The sequence below is a fragment of the Strix uralensis genome, chromosome 7 (assembly GCF_047716275.1).
Source record: "Strix uralensis isolate ZFMK-TIS-50842 chromosome 7, bStrUra1, whole genome shotgun sequence".
NCBI classification, from domain to species: Eukaryota; Metazoa; Chordata; class Aves; order Strigiformes; family Strigidae; genus Strix; species Strix uralensis.
This window is the reverse complement of record NC_133978.1, coordinates 26,969,724-26,983,318: the sequence shown is the minus strand read 5'-3', so window position 1 is coordinate 26,983,318 and position 13,595 is coordinate 26,969,724. Positions and strand designations below refer to the sequence as shown.

Sequence of the window (13,595 nt, the reverse complement as noted above, 5' to 3'; positions counted from 1 at the left end):
AGACCCAATGGGGCAGGTGGGTCACTGTGGGGCAGCCAATGGGTCAGGGCCATTGCTGTTGGACAGCCAATGGGGCAGTGCTATTGCTTCAGGACAGCCAATGGGGCAGAAGGGTCACTGTGGGGCAGCCAATGGGGAGGGGGCACTCACTTGTGCCCCTGGCAGGGGCCACCACGGGGCTGGTCGCAGTGGGGCCCGTCCCAGCCGGGCTCGCAGTGACAGACGGGGCCCTGGGCGCCGGCAGGCTGGCAGATGCCATGCAGGCAGTAGAGCTTGCGGCAGGGCTCGCAGCCTGGCACCACCCCTGGCGTCATCCGTGTCTTGGTGAAGTCCTGCAGTTCATTGTTGATGTAGAGGTTGCGGATGCATCCGTGGAAGCTGGTGCCGTTGAGGAGCTGCCAGAGGCGGAAGGCGGCCGAGTTGACGTCCACAGGCATCCCTGGGGAGAACAAGGCTGTCAGCGTGCCTGGATGCCCCCCGTGCCCCCCATCACCCCCCTGTCCTACCTCCCACGTAGAGGGGGGCCTCACTGTTCAGTGTGTAGTGCTTGCCCGAGTTGTCCATGGTCATGGGGCTGCCACCATCAATGGAGAGGTTCACCATCTGGTCAAAGGTCACCAACTCCACGGTGTGGAACTGCCCATCGTTGATAGTCTCGGCGCTGGTGGGGATGGCTGGGTCACCGGGGACCCCTCAAACCCATGCAATGGGGATGGTGGTCCCTGGTGAGTGGGGAAGGGGTGGCAGGTACCTGTAGATGGCTGAGCTGGGGTGGGTGCCGGGGTCATAGCTGACCCTGACGTGGCCCTGGTACAGCTCCACAGCCATGTGGTCACTGTCACCATTGTACAGCAGGATACCGTTGCCTTCAGCTGTGGAGACCTGGCAGGGAGAGAGGTAGGCGCCCACATCCCTGGGGCAGCACCCCCAATGTCACCCCCCCGATGCCCCTATGCCCCCCCAGCCCTCACCTGCAGGGTGATATTGGCCCGAGGCCAGTCCTGCAGGTCAGTGAACTGCAGGTATGTGTCACGGTCCACGAAGTTGACACTCAGCAGCTTCTCACACTTGGGGCCACCGAAGCCTGGTAGGCACTGGCAGAGAGCACGGGCACCCCGCTCCACGCAATGGGCCCCATTCTGGCACTCAGCTCGCTCACAGAGGCCAGGCTGGCCGGTGGCACGGGGTGGCATCTCACAGAGCTGGCCACTGCAGGGTCAAAGATGCTGCTGGGCATGGGGCTAGGAAAGAGCCCTACCCCCTGCCCACTGCCCCATGGAGGTCTGACAGCACACTGTTTTGGGGTCCCCAGGGAGGCTCTCCAGCCAGTGACATCAGAGGGATGCTCCCCCCAGCCTCCACCCCCAGAGACCCACACCCCCAGCCCCATTCCTTCCTCTCACGTTGAAGGGGGATGGATGGATGGATGAATAGATGGACGGATGGATGTGGTAGCCAGGACTGGTTCCTCCTGCACAGTGACATGTAACTGTCCCCACTATCCCTGGTGCCCTCCCACCTTCCCGGTGGTACCTGTAGCCCTCGGTGCAGAGGCAGGAGTAGCCGTTCACCTCATCCAGGCAGCGGGCGTTGTTCTGGCATCGGTGGTCCTGGCAGTCATCGAAGTCCTCGCTGCAGTTGCTGCCCATGTAGCCGGGCGCACACTCGCACCTGGGGCAAGCAGGGGGCTTATGGCTGCCCCTTCCTTACACCCTGTGCTGGTGGGTGACGGCTCCTTCTGGCATCCCCCTCCCCATGCCCCTCTCACCAGCCTGTGAGCTGCAGCCCCCAAAAGCAAATCTCCCCTACCAGACAGCTGGGAGAAAGGGGTTTGGGGAGGAGGGGGCTCACCTGGGCCCCTGGCTGGTGGAGATGCAGGTGGAGCCATGCTGGCATGGGCTGAGCTCGGCCGAGCAGAAATCCAGTGGCTGCTCACAGAAATCCCCTGCAGGGCAGAAGAGGGGGTGCCGGGGGCTGCCCAGCAGCTCCAGGACCAGAGGGGCAGCCCTGGTGCCGCAAGACACGGGGAGCCTGCGGGGGGCTTAGCTCAAGGCAGGGAACTGCTGAGCCTGCAGCTCATACTGCCACGGGCACAGGGTTCTGCTCTGCCGGAGGCAGCTCTTGCCTGAGCCAGGCACTAAGTGTGTCCCAAGGTAGGGGGGCTCAGCTGGGTGTACCCACATTTGAGGTGGCTGGGCCCAGAGGCCATGGTGATAGGCACTGGGACAGCACGCAGAGGAGCTATTTGCCCTCATCACTGGGAAGGGAGAAGCACTGGGCACATCCCCCTGCCAGGCCCACAAGGTTTGGGGGTGGCTGGCCTTCGTGCTGGGTACCTGTGTAGCGGGCAGGGCACAGGCAGGTGTAGTTGGTGGCACTGGGCATGCAGGAGCCCCCGTTCTCGCAGCTGTGCTCCTTGCAGGGGTCGCTGGCAGCACGGCAGCTCGGGCCCTCGAAGCCCACTGGGCACAGGCACCTGCCGCAGGGCATAGGGCAGTGTTGGGGGGGCGGGGGGAAACCGTTTTGGGGTGATCTCCCCAAAAATGCCAGCTCAGGACCTTGGCAAGGAGTATGTGTGCATGCCAAGAGGCTCCAGGGAGCAGGGTTTGGTGCCCCCCTGCCGAACAGCGGGCGCAGGGGAGGGTGGCAGCCCCACATGGAGCACACAGCGAGGATGCTGAGTTGCCACGACAACGGGCTGAGAGGCCACTCAGCACAGGGATGGGGGACGGTGGACGGGGGAGGGGGGGGCAGGCAGCTGCGCAGCCCACCGTCTATTTTCAGCCACTAATTGGGCTCTGGTTCCTGGAAAGGGCTGAAGCATTCAGGGTAGCGAGGGTTGTGCAGGGCCACAGCAGCCACGCAGGGAGCAGCAGTGACTCCAGGGCTGCATCCTGCCCCACCCTGCACAGTCAGTCCTGCTGCAGCAGCTGGGTCCCAGCCCCAAATCCTGCTGCCCTCTGCCTCCTTACACCTCCTGCAGTGGCAGAACCCCCTCTCCCCCCTACCCTCAGCCCAGGAGCCTGCAGGGCTGGGGGCATGGGAAAGCAGAGCCAGCACTCAGCCCTGCTCTGTCTGTGCTGGCAGGAGGTGCAGGCAGGGCTCCAGAGAGCAGGCAGCATGCGCTGGATCTGCTGGGTGAATGCAATATCCTGGCTACATCCCCCAGGGAACATGCAGGAGGGCAAGGAAGCATCAGACTTTACATCTGTGGGATGCCTGGGCTGCACACTGCTGCCCAAACACCCGTGTTTTGTGGGTTCCCATCCAACACTCACCTGAACCCAGCTCCTTCCCCCTCCTGGGGCTGGCACGTCCCCCCATTGGCACAGGGGTTGGAGGAGCAGCCACTGAGTGCCACCTCACAGTCTCTGCCCTGGGGAAAGGGGGAGAGGTGGGAGCAAGGAGGGTGCCACAGCACCATGTCCCATGCCCCCTGCCCTGTGTGTAGGGAAGGGGGGATGGTCCTGCAGGCAGTGAGCCCCGGGGACACAGCAGAGCCCTTGCGCTGCCCCCTTCCCCTCTGCAGGGATGGGGACCCCCATGCTGGGGACCCCTGGGACCAGGGTACCTTGTAGCCACTGGGGCAGGCACAGCGGTAGAAGCCGAGAGGGTCGTTGTGACAGGTGCCCTGGTTCTGGCAGGGGCTGGAGAGGCAGGGGTTGCACTTGGCCTGTACACTCAGGGAAGGAGGGCCTGCGGGACAGGAGGTGCAGAGATGGACATCAGTGTGGGGAGTCATGGGGAGGCATCCATTTGTGGGCACCGACGTGGGAAGCAGAGCCCCAGGTGCAGCTGGGAGCAGAGCCTGCCCCACCGAGGGGCTGTGCACCAGGCAATGGGACAGACACGTGCTTGCTTGTTCACCAGGGATGTGCCACCAGCCAGGTAAGGGGACAGAAGCATCCTGGTCCTCCTCCTCCCCAAGGCAGCTCAGTGGATGAAATTCTAGAATCCCCCAGACTCATGGAGCATCACTCTGCTGGGCGCGGGGCAGGAGGCACCCAGCTCCCCGTGACACCTGCTGCCCTGCCTAAGGAGGGCACGGATGGACAGATAGACAGCGCAGGCACCTCTCACCTTGGCACTCGAACTTCTTGGCAGGGGTGGTGAGCAGCAGCTTGCCTTCCATGTCAGGGGGCCCAGCGCAGCGGGCGATGCCTGGCTCCTTGTACCCCGTCTTGACCCAGCTGGAGAGCCAGCGCAGGTTGCAGCTGCAGTACAGGGGGTTGGCCCCGATGGCTCTGCAGGGAGGGGAAAGGCAAAACTGCACCCGCTGCCCCGCGGAGGGAACCAGGCTCGGAGACCTTGGGACTGGACACAACTCCATCACTTGGCTGGGCTGCCACGTGATGAGGGGACCCAGTGCTCCTCCATTTCTGCACCCACCAGAGGTGCTGCCTGCAGTGGGAGGACTGAAGCACACAGACCCACGCCACTGCCCAGTTAGACCACCCTGCTGCCAGCCCCACAGCCCACATGGTGCCCCGTGGCTCCACGCTGGGGTTCTCCTCTGCTACCCACACAGAAATTCTCAGGAGTCCCTCTCCAGCACTCGGGCAGAGCTGCCTGGGCCCAGGACAAACCAGGCAAAGCACCTTGAGGCTGTGCAGAAACAACAGGATCATTGCACAGGAGCTGCAGGGCCAGCCTGAGCTCTGTTTCACAAGCCTGCAGGGCAGGGACACAGGAGCGGGCTGCTGGGGACAAGCTGCGGGTCATGACCGGAGCTCATGGGGACAGCATCAGGGGAGAGTAAGGAATTGCTCTGAGAGAGGAGGAGGATAAGGGAGAGTTGCTTTGCTCCACAGCACAGCAGGGCAGGGAGCAGCTGATGATGCGGGAGGCTGAGGGGCTGGATGCCTCTTTGCATCCTCCTTCACTGCAAAGGTCAGAGGTGATGGAGGGCCGGTGTGATCGGCACCTGTAAGGAAGGAAGGAAACGGCAGCCCAGAAAGCAGGTGGTAGGGACAGCACATCTGCTGGGGCTGACAAACCTGGTCTACAGCACCGACAGCGCCGGCTGGTGACACAGCTCAGCCCTGCGGGAACTGGCAGCGCCGGCTTGTAGCAGCAAAGGCAGCACTGCGCTTGGGCAAGGGAAATCAGTGAAGAACCAGGGAAGACCAAACCGAGCAGTGCTGCTCCCAAAAAACACAGGGAGGGCAGGACTGGAAATCAAGATGCTCTCCACAGGCTGAAGGAACAGCCTGAGACCCCCAGGATGCCAGGAGCAGGACTGGCCACCAGCCAGTGGGTGGGAACAGCTTAGCAGGGACAGGGAAGGGACTGAAAAGTCACCATGACCAAAGCTGAACACCCACTCCAGGTGGTGGGTATGGGGCTGTGCTCCTGGGGTACAGGGTCCCTCAAAGAGGGGCTGAAACACTGGCAGGAGGACGCTTGATGAGAGATTGGGGGGGGGGGGGGGGGAGTGCTGCAGGGAAGCACCCTGGCAGAAGGCTAAAGACATGCTGGCAGGGGTCAGAGCAGCCCCGTCAACCCATGGCTGTGTCAGCACCTTGCACGGCTTGACCTTACATGTTAGGGGACCCCGGGGACCTGGCAGGGTCGGGGGGACCTCACTCCACCTCCAGCGAGGACCATAGGGCCATGCCAGCAGCACTGGGAGGCTGAGCTGCACACCTGGACTGGAGGACTGAGCACGGGGAGGGCAGGCACAGCACAGCACTGCCCCACAAACACTGTCCCAGGTACTGGCCCAGGGGACAGGAGAGGAGGCAGTTCAGCTCCCAGAGAAGCTGCGTGCAGCCCTGTGGTTTTTAAAGGTCTCCCAAGCCTGTGTCCAGCCCTGAGCCCTGCAGAGTGGGAGATACTCACAGGTGGGACAGGGAGGTGACGTCAGCGAAGATGCCCTCAGGCAGGCTGGAGATGTCATTGCCATGGAGAGACCTGCAGAGAACAGAGGGTCCTGGGATGTCCAAGGCTCCAGGGTGGGCAGCAAGGACTGTGACCAGCTGGACTGCCCCCAGCCCACAGGTCCAGGTGTGGGTGACAGAGCTGGACCCCACCACACTGTCACTGTTGCAAATGCACCATCTGCTCCAAGAGGCTGATGCATCTCCCTTTGCTCCTCCTGCAGCCTGTACCCTGCCCACCTGCCTGCGCCCAGCTCCAAGTGGGCACAGGGGACACATGCAGCAGGTAGAGAAGGGGCCGAGCAGGGCTGTGAGCAGGACCACAAGCAGGTACTTACAACAGTCGGAGGGAGCGGAGGCCCTCAAAGGCCAGTGGAGGGATGCACTGCAGGGAGTTGTAGCTGAGGATCCTGCAGAAGGGAAGAAGGAGGTAACACAGCACCGGGGGCACTGCTGGATGTGCTGCACGAAGCCCACCCTGGGCTGCACACTCCCCCTGCGTGAGCTCCAGCTTGAACCACAGCTTCACCCAGGTGGAGAGGGGAGACCCTGGTGCCCCCAGCACCTCCCAATCTTTGGGGTCCCCGCAGCTCAGCTGGGCTGCAGCCCGGGGTGGCATGCCACAGGGACCACACTTACAGGGTGGTGAGCTGGCTCATGTTGGTGAAGGAGGAGTTGCTCAGGGAGCTAATCTTGTTGTTGCTCAGATCACTGGAAAACAGAGACCCCAGGGTTTGGAGCCAGCTGGGCCCTGACCCTCCCTTGCTGCTCCCCCACCTGCTCAGCTGCAATGGGGTGTGAACAGCAGCACGGCACGGCCTCCAAGGGAGTAGCAGGGCTGTCACACAGGGTAATGGCAGCAATGCTACTGTCCCCACTCTGCCCCATGCCCAACACCAGCAGAAGCTGTGAGCACCCAGGGCTGAGCATCACTGCCAGCCAGCTGTGTCCTGGTGCAGAGTGGGGGACACAGAGGGATGTCGGGGGTCCCTGCACACTGCCAGGCCCCTCCTCAGGATCACACACCGTGGGGACAGACCCCGTCCTTGCCCACAGGTCCCAGCAGTGGGACTGGCTACGTGGGCTCCTGTTCCTGGCTACTTACACAAGCTGCAGGTACTTGAAGGTGGAGAGCTGCCCCGGGACCTGAGTGAACTGGTTTCCATCCAGGTAACTGCAAAGGAGAACAAAAGCACCTTGGGGTGGCCGAGAAGCTGCAGGTCCCTCCCTCTGCCCTCCTATTTCTCCTGTGCCTCCCCATGGATTTCGGGCTGCAAAAAGCATCTCCAGTTTCACCTCCCTCCTGGCACCCAGGGCCTGTGGGGCTTTCAGGGACCCCTGGGCTGGTGGGGGAGCCAGTGTGCGAGTGCATTAGCACACCCAAGGGCTCTACACGCGGGTCCCTGGGGACAGTCTCCCAGCAGCCTGCGTGTGTGAGCGCACCAGCCATGTGCTGCTTTTACACATCCGATGTGAGCGTGGGCGGCCGTAACCGTTCCCAAGGCATGTGTGAGAGAGAGCGGAGGATGTAGAGAGGGGAGGGGTGTGCGAGACAGCACAGGGGTGCGAGGGGGTGGTATACATATGCATGTGCACAACCAGTGCCTACACTCCCTGCAGACAGGACTTGCTGCCATCCCCCATCCCAGACGGGTGCAGAGCCCCTTTCGCAGTCACGGGCATCACGGTGCCCGCACAGCCAGACCTGGCATGGCTGCTTAGGCATCTCCCCGACACACACGGTGATGGGTGGCTGACCCCAGGCAAACCACATCCTGTTGCCCATGTGCTCAGAGCTGGGGCTGCCAAGAGCATCCTCACAGCCGTGGTGAGAGGTGACAGCAGAGAGGGGCTGGGGAGCTGGCAGAGGCAGGGTGGCCCTGTCCCTGCCACTGATGGCAGGCTGCTGGGGACCGCAGAGCCCTGGGCTGCACAGCTGCATGGGGACTGCAGCTGCAGGGGGTGGCTGTCCCACCTGTCCCCTCCCAAGGGCCAAAGACAGTGACCCAGGTGCTGTGACAACACCCTTTGCACATCACCTTTGGTAGCCCTGAGTCAGCAAAGAGCCCCTTGTTGGGGTTGGGGCTGGACAGCGTCCCTTGGCTGGGTGGGGGTCCTGCTCCCAGGATGGGGGTGTGGAAGGTAGCATCTCTGCCCTGATACCTGCAACACCACAGCCGAGACCCTCCCCACCCAGAGCTGCAAAGTCGCTGGCAGTCAGGGGGATGACTGCCAGTCAGGGGAGAACCTGGGCACTCGCCCACCACTCACAGCTCTGTGACATTCTTGGGGATCCCCTTGGGCAGGGCCTTGAGGTGCTTGTTGCTGCAGCGGACAACAGTGTCGAGGCAGGTGCACTCCTGTGGGCACTGGGGCCGGGGGATGCAGCTGGTCTCCTCCTGACCTGCACCAGGCACACAGAGTCACAAAGCCACCAGGGCCCAGCCCTCGGGCACCGTATGATGAGGCTGGTCTCGATGCCTTGTGCCCGCCTAGGACTGCTCCCCTCCCATGCCAACCATCTCCCCTCGCCCCCAAAGCGGGGTGCTGCAGGCAGCCCACTTGCAGGCAATAGCCTCAGCCCGGCTGAGAGTCAGCATACAGGAATCTCTCCTGAGCCCATAAACTGCCTGTCCCACCAGGATGGATGCAACCAGCCAGCTCAAGGCTGCTCTGATTTTCACCATTTTCAAGTAGAAATGCAGTCCCAGGGACAGCAGAGAGGAGGGCACGGAAGAAGGGTCTCAGCCCTGCAAATCCTGAAATAACCTCCTTCACCCATCTCCCAGACACAGGCTAGAGGGAGCAGTGCCTGTGCCGAGCAGCCGGAGCTGGCACTGCTCCCCCTTCCCCGCCACGGCGCTGGGCTCCCGCGGGAGAGGCGTCCCCGGGACGACCGTATGTTATCTCACACCGTTAGGAAAAGGCGCAGGATGCAACCCTTCAGTCTTTGACGTGGTGGAGGAGGGAAAGCAGAAGAAATGATGATTTGTTTGTAAATATTTTCCAGAGGGCTCAAAAGCTTTTCTAAATTTAAAAAATTTTTTAAAAAAGGCTTTTCTCTCAATGCGAGCACTCCCCGCCTGCTCCATCTGCCCAGCTCCAGCATGTGTGCAGGGCTGGGAAGGGAAGAAGGGAAGGAGGGAAGGAGCAGGATAAACCTCCATGGGCTTTGCCTACATATCTGCTCCTGCCAGCACCCAGGGCACAGCGTTTACCAACATGGACCTGCTTATGTACAAGGGCCACGCAGTGCCGTGGGTGCAAACTCCTCTCCCACCTTCAAAGCAGCTCATGGATATTTGAGTGCAGCCCTAAGGGCTGGGTACCAGGAAGAGAAACTCATGCATCATTAGGGGAAGGTGTTAACAGGTTGAGGTGAGGGATCCCCTGAGCTATCTGCTTGCCACAGGGCACTGCCAAACATCCTGGGAGCAAGGACGGTGCTAGAAGAGGGAACGTGGTGCCAGCCCAGGAAGAGCAGCTCAGTCCCCCCTTGCCCCCGGCGCCGTGGGGCCCGTGAGTTACCTTCCTCACACCTGAAGTCGGGGAAAGCCACATCCTGGAGCGGGATCTGCCGGAGGAAGTCGGGGTTTTGGCACCGCGGGTTCCCCGTCACAATCTTCCTCTTGCGCAGCCAGTCCCCCAGCCAGGCCAGCTGGCAGTTGCAGTTGAAGGGGTTGGCGAGCAGGTTCCTGCATGTGGGAGGGAGTGTGAGGGCATCACCTGAGCAGTCGCTGGGCAAGGGGATTGCCTGCAGCCCCCCGATGCAATGGCGACAGCCTGGCAGCATCCCCCCCAGGGCCCGAGACATACAGTGTGGAGAGGGACTGCAGCGTGTCGAAGGCACCCGGTGTGATGGTGCTGATCTGGTTGTCGTACAGGGAGAGCAGGCGGACATTGCGCAGCCCCGTGAAGCTGTCGTTGTGGATGCAGCTGATGCGGTTGTTCCTCAGCATCCTACAGAGGGAAGGGGACAAGGGCACCTAACAATCCGGGTAGGTGCCACAGGGGACACTCACCTCAGCAGTGCCCAGGCTGTGGCCACCTCACTGCCAGGCAGCAGGATGAGCCTGAGCCAGTCCCTGAGCAGCAAAAACCCACCACCCCCCCCAGCTCTGAATGCGGCCAGCAGATGGGTAATGCACGCCCGAGGTGGCCCCGCAGTGGGGCAGACAGTGCCAGACTGGGATCACAGCCAGGACAGGGGAGCAAGGAGCAGGGATGTCCCTGTGCCCTTGGCAGAGTGGGGACTCACAGGGTTCTCAGTCCGTCCAGGCCCCTGAACATGCCGCTCCGCACAGACTCCAGCTGGTTGACGGTGAGGTGCAGCTCGCTGACAGAGGATGCCCCCTCGAATGCTCCGTCCTCAATCTCCGACACTTTGTTGTTGCTGAGGTTGCTGCAGAGAGGGGAAAGCAGGCTGGGATGGGGGGCTCTGCCCTGACCTCACCCTGAACCCCACTTCCCCCAGGTCCCACTGAGCACCCCATGATGCCCAGTCCCTCAGGGGACCCTCAGGTTAGGAAGTGTCCCCATTTCACACACCAGGCTGCCCTGGCATCAGTACCCCCATGAGCCTTCCCAGCCCCTGGGCACTCCTGAAGGGGCTGTGCCTGCCCACTACTCACATTTTCTTCAGATGCGGGAGTTTCTTGAAGATGCCGGTGGCCTCCAGGACAGAGATTTCATTGTTGTTCAGGCGCCTGGAATGGGCAGCAGGGAGAAGAGCTCAGGAGATGGCTGCAAAGGGCTTGGCACAGACCAAACCCTGAGCCAAACGCCAGTGTCAGTGGTGCTGTGGCTGCAGGAGGGAAAGCAGAGTGGGAGGGAGGAGGCTCTTACAGCTCAGCCGTGGACTGCGGGATGCGCTCCGGGATCTTGGTGAGCTTCAGGTTGGAGCACTCGACTACATTGGATTCACAGCGGCACTTCGGGGGGCAGATCACATCGCTGTTGCACTCGCTGTTCAGCTGGTAATCCTCTGTCCCTGCGTGTCAGCGAGGGCAGTGTGGGCTCCCGTGGGCAGAGGCACGAGGGCTGCACTTGCCCTCCCCTCCTCTGATCCTCCCACACCCCCAGCTGGGTTCTGTCTCTTCCCCAGCTCCCTTCATCCCAGCCGCTGTGCACATGTTACTCCTCTCTGTGCCCAAAGCAGCTTATCTGCAAGGATATTTATCCTGGGTACATGGGGCTCTGTGCTGCCTACCACCCTCTCCCCTTCTGCAACCAGAGCCAGACCCTGGGGACACCTCTGTGCCAATATGAATAAAGCATGACTGGAGATGCCGCAACACGTCCTGGTACCCAGCGCTTCTGTTACTGTGCCACCTAGGAACTCAGCAACCAGAAATGATGGGAAATGCAGCGTGGTCCTGCCGAACCAGACCGCGGGGCTCTGGCACAACCACCCCCGCAGGCACTGTGGCCAAAAGGGCACCATGCACATACTTATGCACACACACGTGTGGCTTCTCCTCTTACCTGGGATGAAATACTGCTCTTTGGCTGCAGAAAAAAAAGCACATCAGCACCCTGAGCACACAGACACCAGGCTGGGGCAGAGCCGAGGACAGTCGTGCTGCAGGTTGCCCATGATGGGGACGGGGACGGCTCTCACCTGAGCAGCGAAACTTCTTGCTCTTGATCTGGCCGATGCGCTTGTTGGCCAGGCGCCGGGGGCTGGCACAACGGGCGCCGCTGGTCTCAATGGGGTTGGTGCGGAGGAAGTCCGCCAGCCACTTCAGGTTGCAGTCACAGACAAAGGGGTTCTGGGCCAGGTGCCTGTGCCAGGGACAGCAGGTGACCACCACCTCCAGCCCCGGCTACCCGCCCAGATGCTTCCCCCCAGGAACCTGCCCGCCCGGGCGTCAGAGCTGGCGTGGGTACTCACAGGGTCTGGATGGCCCGCAGGGAGGTGAAGGTGCCCTTGGCCAGGCTCTGGATCTTGTTGTCATAGAGCGAGAGCAGCGAGAGGTTCTGCAGGTCCTGGAAGGCGTCTGCCCGCACACAGTTGATCTTGTTGGCATTAAGGAGCCTGGAAGGGAGGGAAGGAGGTGAGCCTAGGGACCCCCTCACTGCACCATGGGTGCTGGGGACCGCATCCCCACTTCCTGGTGTTCATGCAGAACATCCCACCCAGCCACTGGAGCCTTACAGCAGCTGCAGGGCAAACAGTCCCCCAAAGACGCCCTTGGGGAGGTCCATGATCTTGTTGCCATACAGCACCCTGGCAGAGAAAGGCTGGTGTGAGAGAGATGGGGGGAGCAGTGTGGGCACAGTTCAGGGGGGGCAGCATCCACCCCACACACCCCAGTGTGGGCACTTACAGGGAGTTCAGCGAGCGCAGTCCCTGGAAGGCGTCAGGGGCAATCTCCGAGATCTGGTTGTTGCTGAGGTCTCTGAAACCCAAAGGGAGAAGGTGGCCTGGTCTCCTCTTCTCTCACCCCATGCCCCCATCCTCCCACTGGGTCCAGGGGACCATCCCCAGCACCCAATATACAGAGCTGGGGGTATCCAAGACCCCCTCCCAGTGCTGCCATGTGGGGCACCCATGTCACAGCAAGTGCCCCATGCCTGTTGGAGTGGGGGGCTGCAGGGTCACAGCTGTAGCTAGCAGGGTGAAGGGTGTTGGGGTTTGGGGTCAGCTGGTAGGGGCTGCACACTTACATCCTCCGCAGCTTCTTGTAGGGGGAGAAGGCACCTGGGGGGATGGACTTGATGCCATTAAGCTCCAGGCGTCTACAAAGAAAAGGGGGAAAGAGGAGGGCTGTAGCACTGGCAGAGCCCCAGCACCCCACTGACAGGGCTGGGGGGCTGCAAGACACCCAAGCTTGCAATAGGTTACCCCCCTGTAGTGGCACCATTCACCCCAGGGACAATTTGCAGCCTGTGATCAGGACTTTCTCCACTGGGGAGGAGTGCCATGGGTGGGGCGACCATACTGGCTGGGGTGGGGGGAGCACCTCCTCCCCCCCCAGCACCCTGGGTCTGGGGACGCCTGATGCCACCCACATGCTTTACGCACGGTCCCAATGGGGGCTTTGCACCGTAATTGGATTCCCCTAAGGAGATTATTTCTCTATTTACATTTTTAATACAGCTAAATCCAGGGCTAAGTCTGGGCAGTACAGGAGAAGGGCAAGGAAGGCCTGCCGCCCCGTGGGGTGGCTGAGCCATGGGGCTTGCCACCAGAGCCCAGTGGTGAGGGGCTGTACTCACATCTCCGTCATGGTCTCGGGCAAGTTGGCGGGGATGGCCGTCAGCCCCTTGCCCCGACAGTCCACAATCCCGTTGCTGCAAGTGCACATGGCCGGGCAGGAGCCAGAGGACAAGCTGCAGAGCTGGGCACGTGCCGGGTCCATTTGTCCTGCCAGGGAAGCAACCACCATGGGAACTGCAAAGAGCTGGGCCAGGCGGGTGTGTGGCAGCACCCCAAGGAAGGGACCCTGGTGACAGCTCGGTGTGCTGGGACAGCTCATGGCACCCTTGAACAGGTGCACAATTCCCTGGTGCACCCCAACCCCATGCAAAAGGCACGCAGCTCCAAGGGCACAGACCGATGCACCCTTTGTCACGCTGATAGGGTGGTGGTGTCCCCACACCAGGGACTGTGCTGACCTGAGCCAAGCCCACAGTGTGTATCCAGACTCTGAGCTAGGGCACGTGGCAGGGAGTGGAGGTGGGCCGCATCGGTGGAACAGGCTTTTTACCCCC

At 61.9% G+C, this 13,595-nt stretch overlaps 1 protein-coding gene across 1 annotated transcript in view; it reads right to left on the bottom strand.

Moving 5' to 3' along the window:
- Nucleotides 1-13,595, bottom strand: part of SLIT1 (slit guidance ligand 1) — a 55,943-nt gene that overhangs the window by 3,205 nt on the left and 39,143 nt on the right. Inside the window, exons 13-39 of the mRNA XM_074875686.1 lie at nucleotides 13,101-13,248; nucleotides 12,549-12,620; nucleotides 12,209-12,280; nucleotides 12,037-12,108; nucleotides 11,773-11,916; nucleotides 11,500-11,663; nucleotides 11,364-11,387; nucleotides 10,725-10,869; nucleotides 10,511-10,585; nucleotides 10,138-10,281; nucleotides 9,696-9,839; nucleotides 9,408-9,574; nucleotides 8,151-8,283; nucleotides 6,985-7,053; nucleotides 6,519-6,590; nucleotides 6,218-6,289; nucleotides 5,842-5,913; nucleotides 4,081-4,244; nucleotides 3,572-3,696; nucleotides 3,279-3,376; nucleotides 2,337-2,476; nucleotides 1,852-1,945; nucleotides 1,534-1,671; nucleotides 972-1,209; nucleotides 752-882; nucleotides 507-661; nucleotides 151-439 (exon numbers count right to left, since the gene is read on the bottom strand). Of these exons, the coding sequence (XP_074731787.1) occupies nucleotides 151-439; nucleotides 507-661; nucleotides 752-882; nucleotides 972-1,209; nucleotides 1,534-1,671; nucleotides 1,852-1,945; nucleotides 2,337-2,476; nucleotides 3,279-3,376; nucleotides 3,572-3,696; nucleotides 4,081-4,244; nucleotides 5,842-5,913; nucleotides 6,218-6,289; nucleotides 6,519-6,590; nucleotides 6,985-7,053; nucleotides 8,151-8,283; nucleotides 9,408-9,574; nucleotides 9,696-9,839; nucleotides 10,138-10,281; nucleotides 10,511-10,585; nucleotides 10,725-10,869; nucleotides 11,364-11,387; nucleotides 11,500-11,663; nucleotides 11,773-11,916; nucleotides 12,037-12,108; nucleotides 12,209-12,280; nucleotides 12,549-12,620; nucleotides 13,101-13,248 (3,361 nt within the window). The remainder of the gene's footprint in view (nucleotides 1-150; nucleotides 440-506; nucleotides 662-751; nucleotides 883-971; nucleotides 1,210-1,533; nucleotides 1,672-1,851; nucleotides 1,946-2,336; nucleotides 2,477-3,278; nucleotides 3,377-3,571; nucleotides 3,697-4,080; nucleotides 4,245-5,841; nucleotides 5,914-6,217; nucleotides 6,290-6,518; nucleotides 6,591-6,984; nucleotides 7,054-8,150; nucleotides 8,284-9,407; nucleotides 9,575-9,695; nucleotides 9,840-10,137; nucleotides 10,282-10,510; nucleotides 10,586-10,724; nucleotides 10,870-11,363; nucleotides 11,388-11,499; nucleotides 11,664-11,772; nucleotides 11,917-12,036; nucleotides 12,109-12,208; nucleotides 12,281-12,548; nucleotides 12,621-13,100; nucleotides 13,249-13,595) is intronic.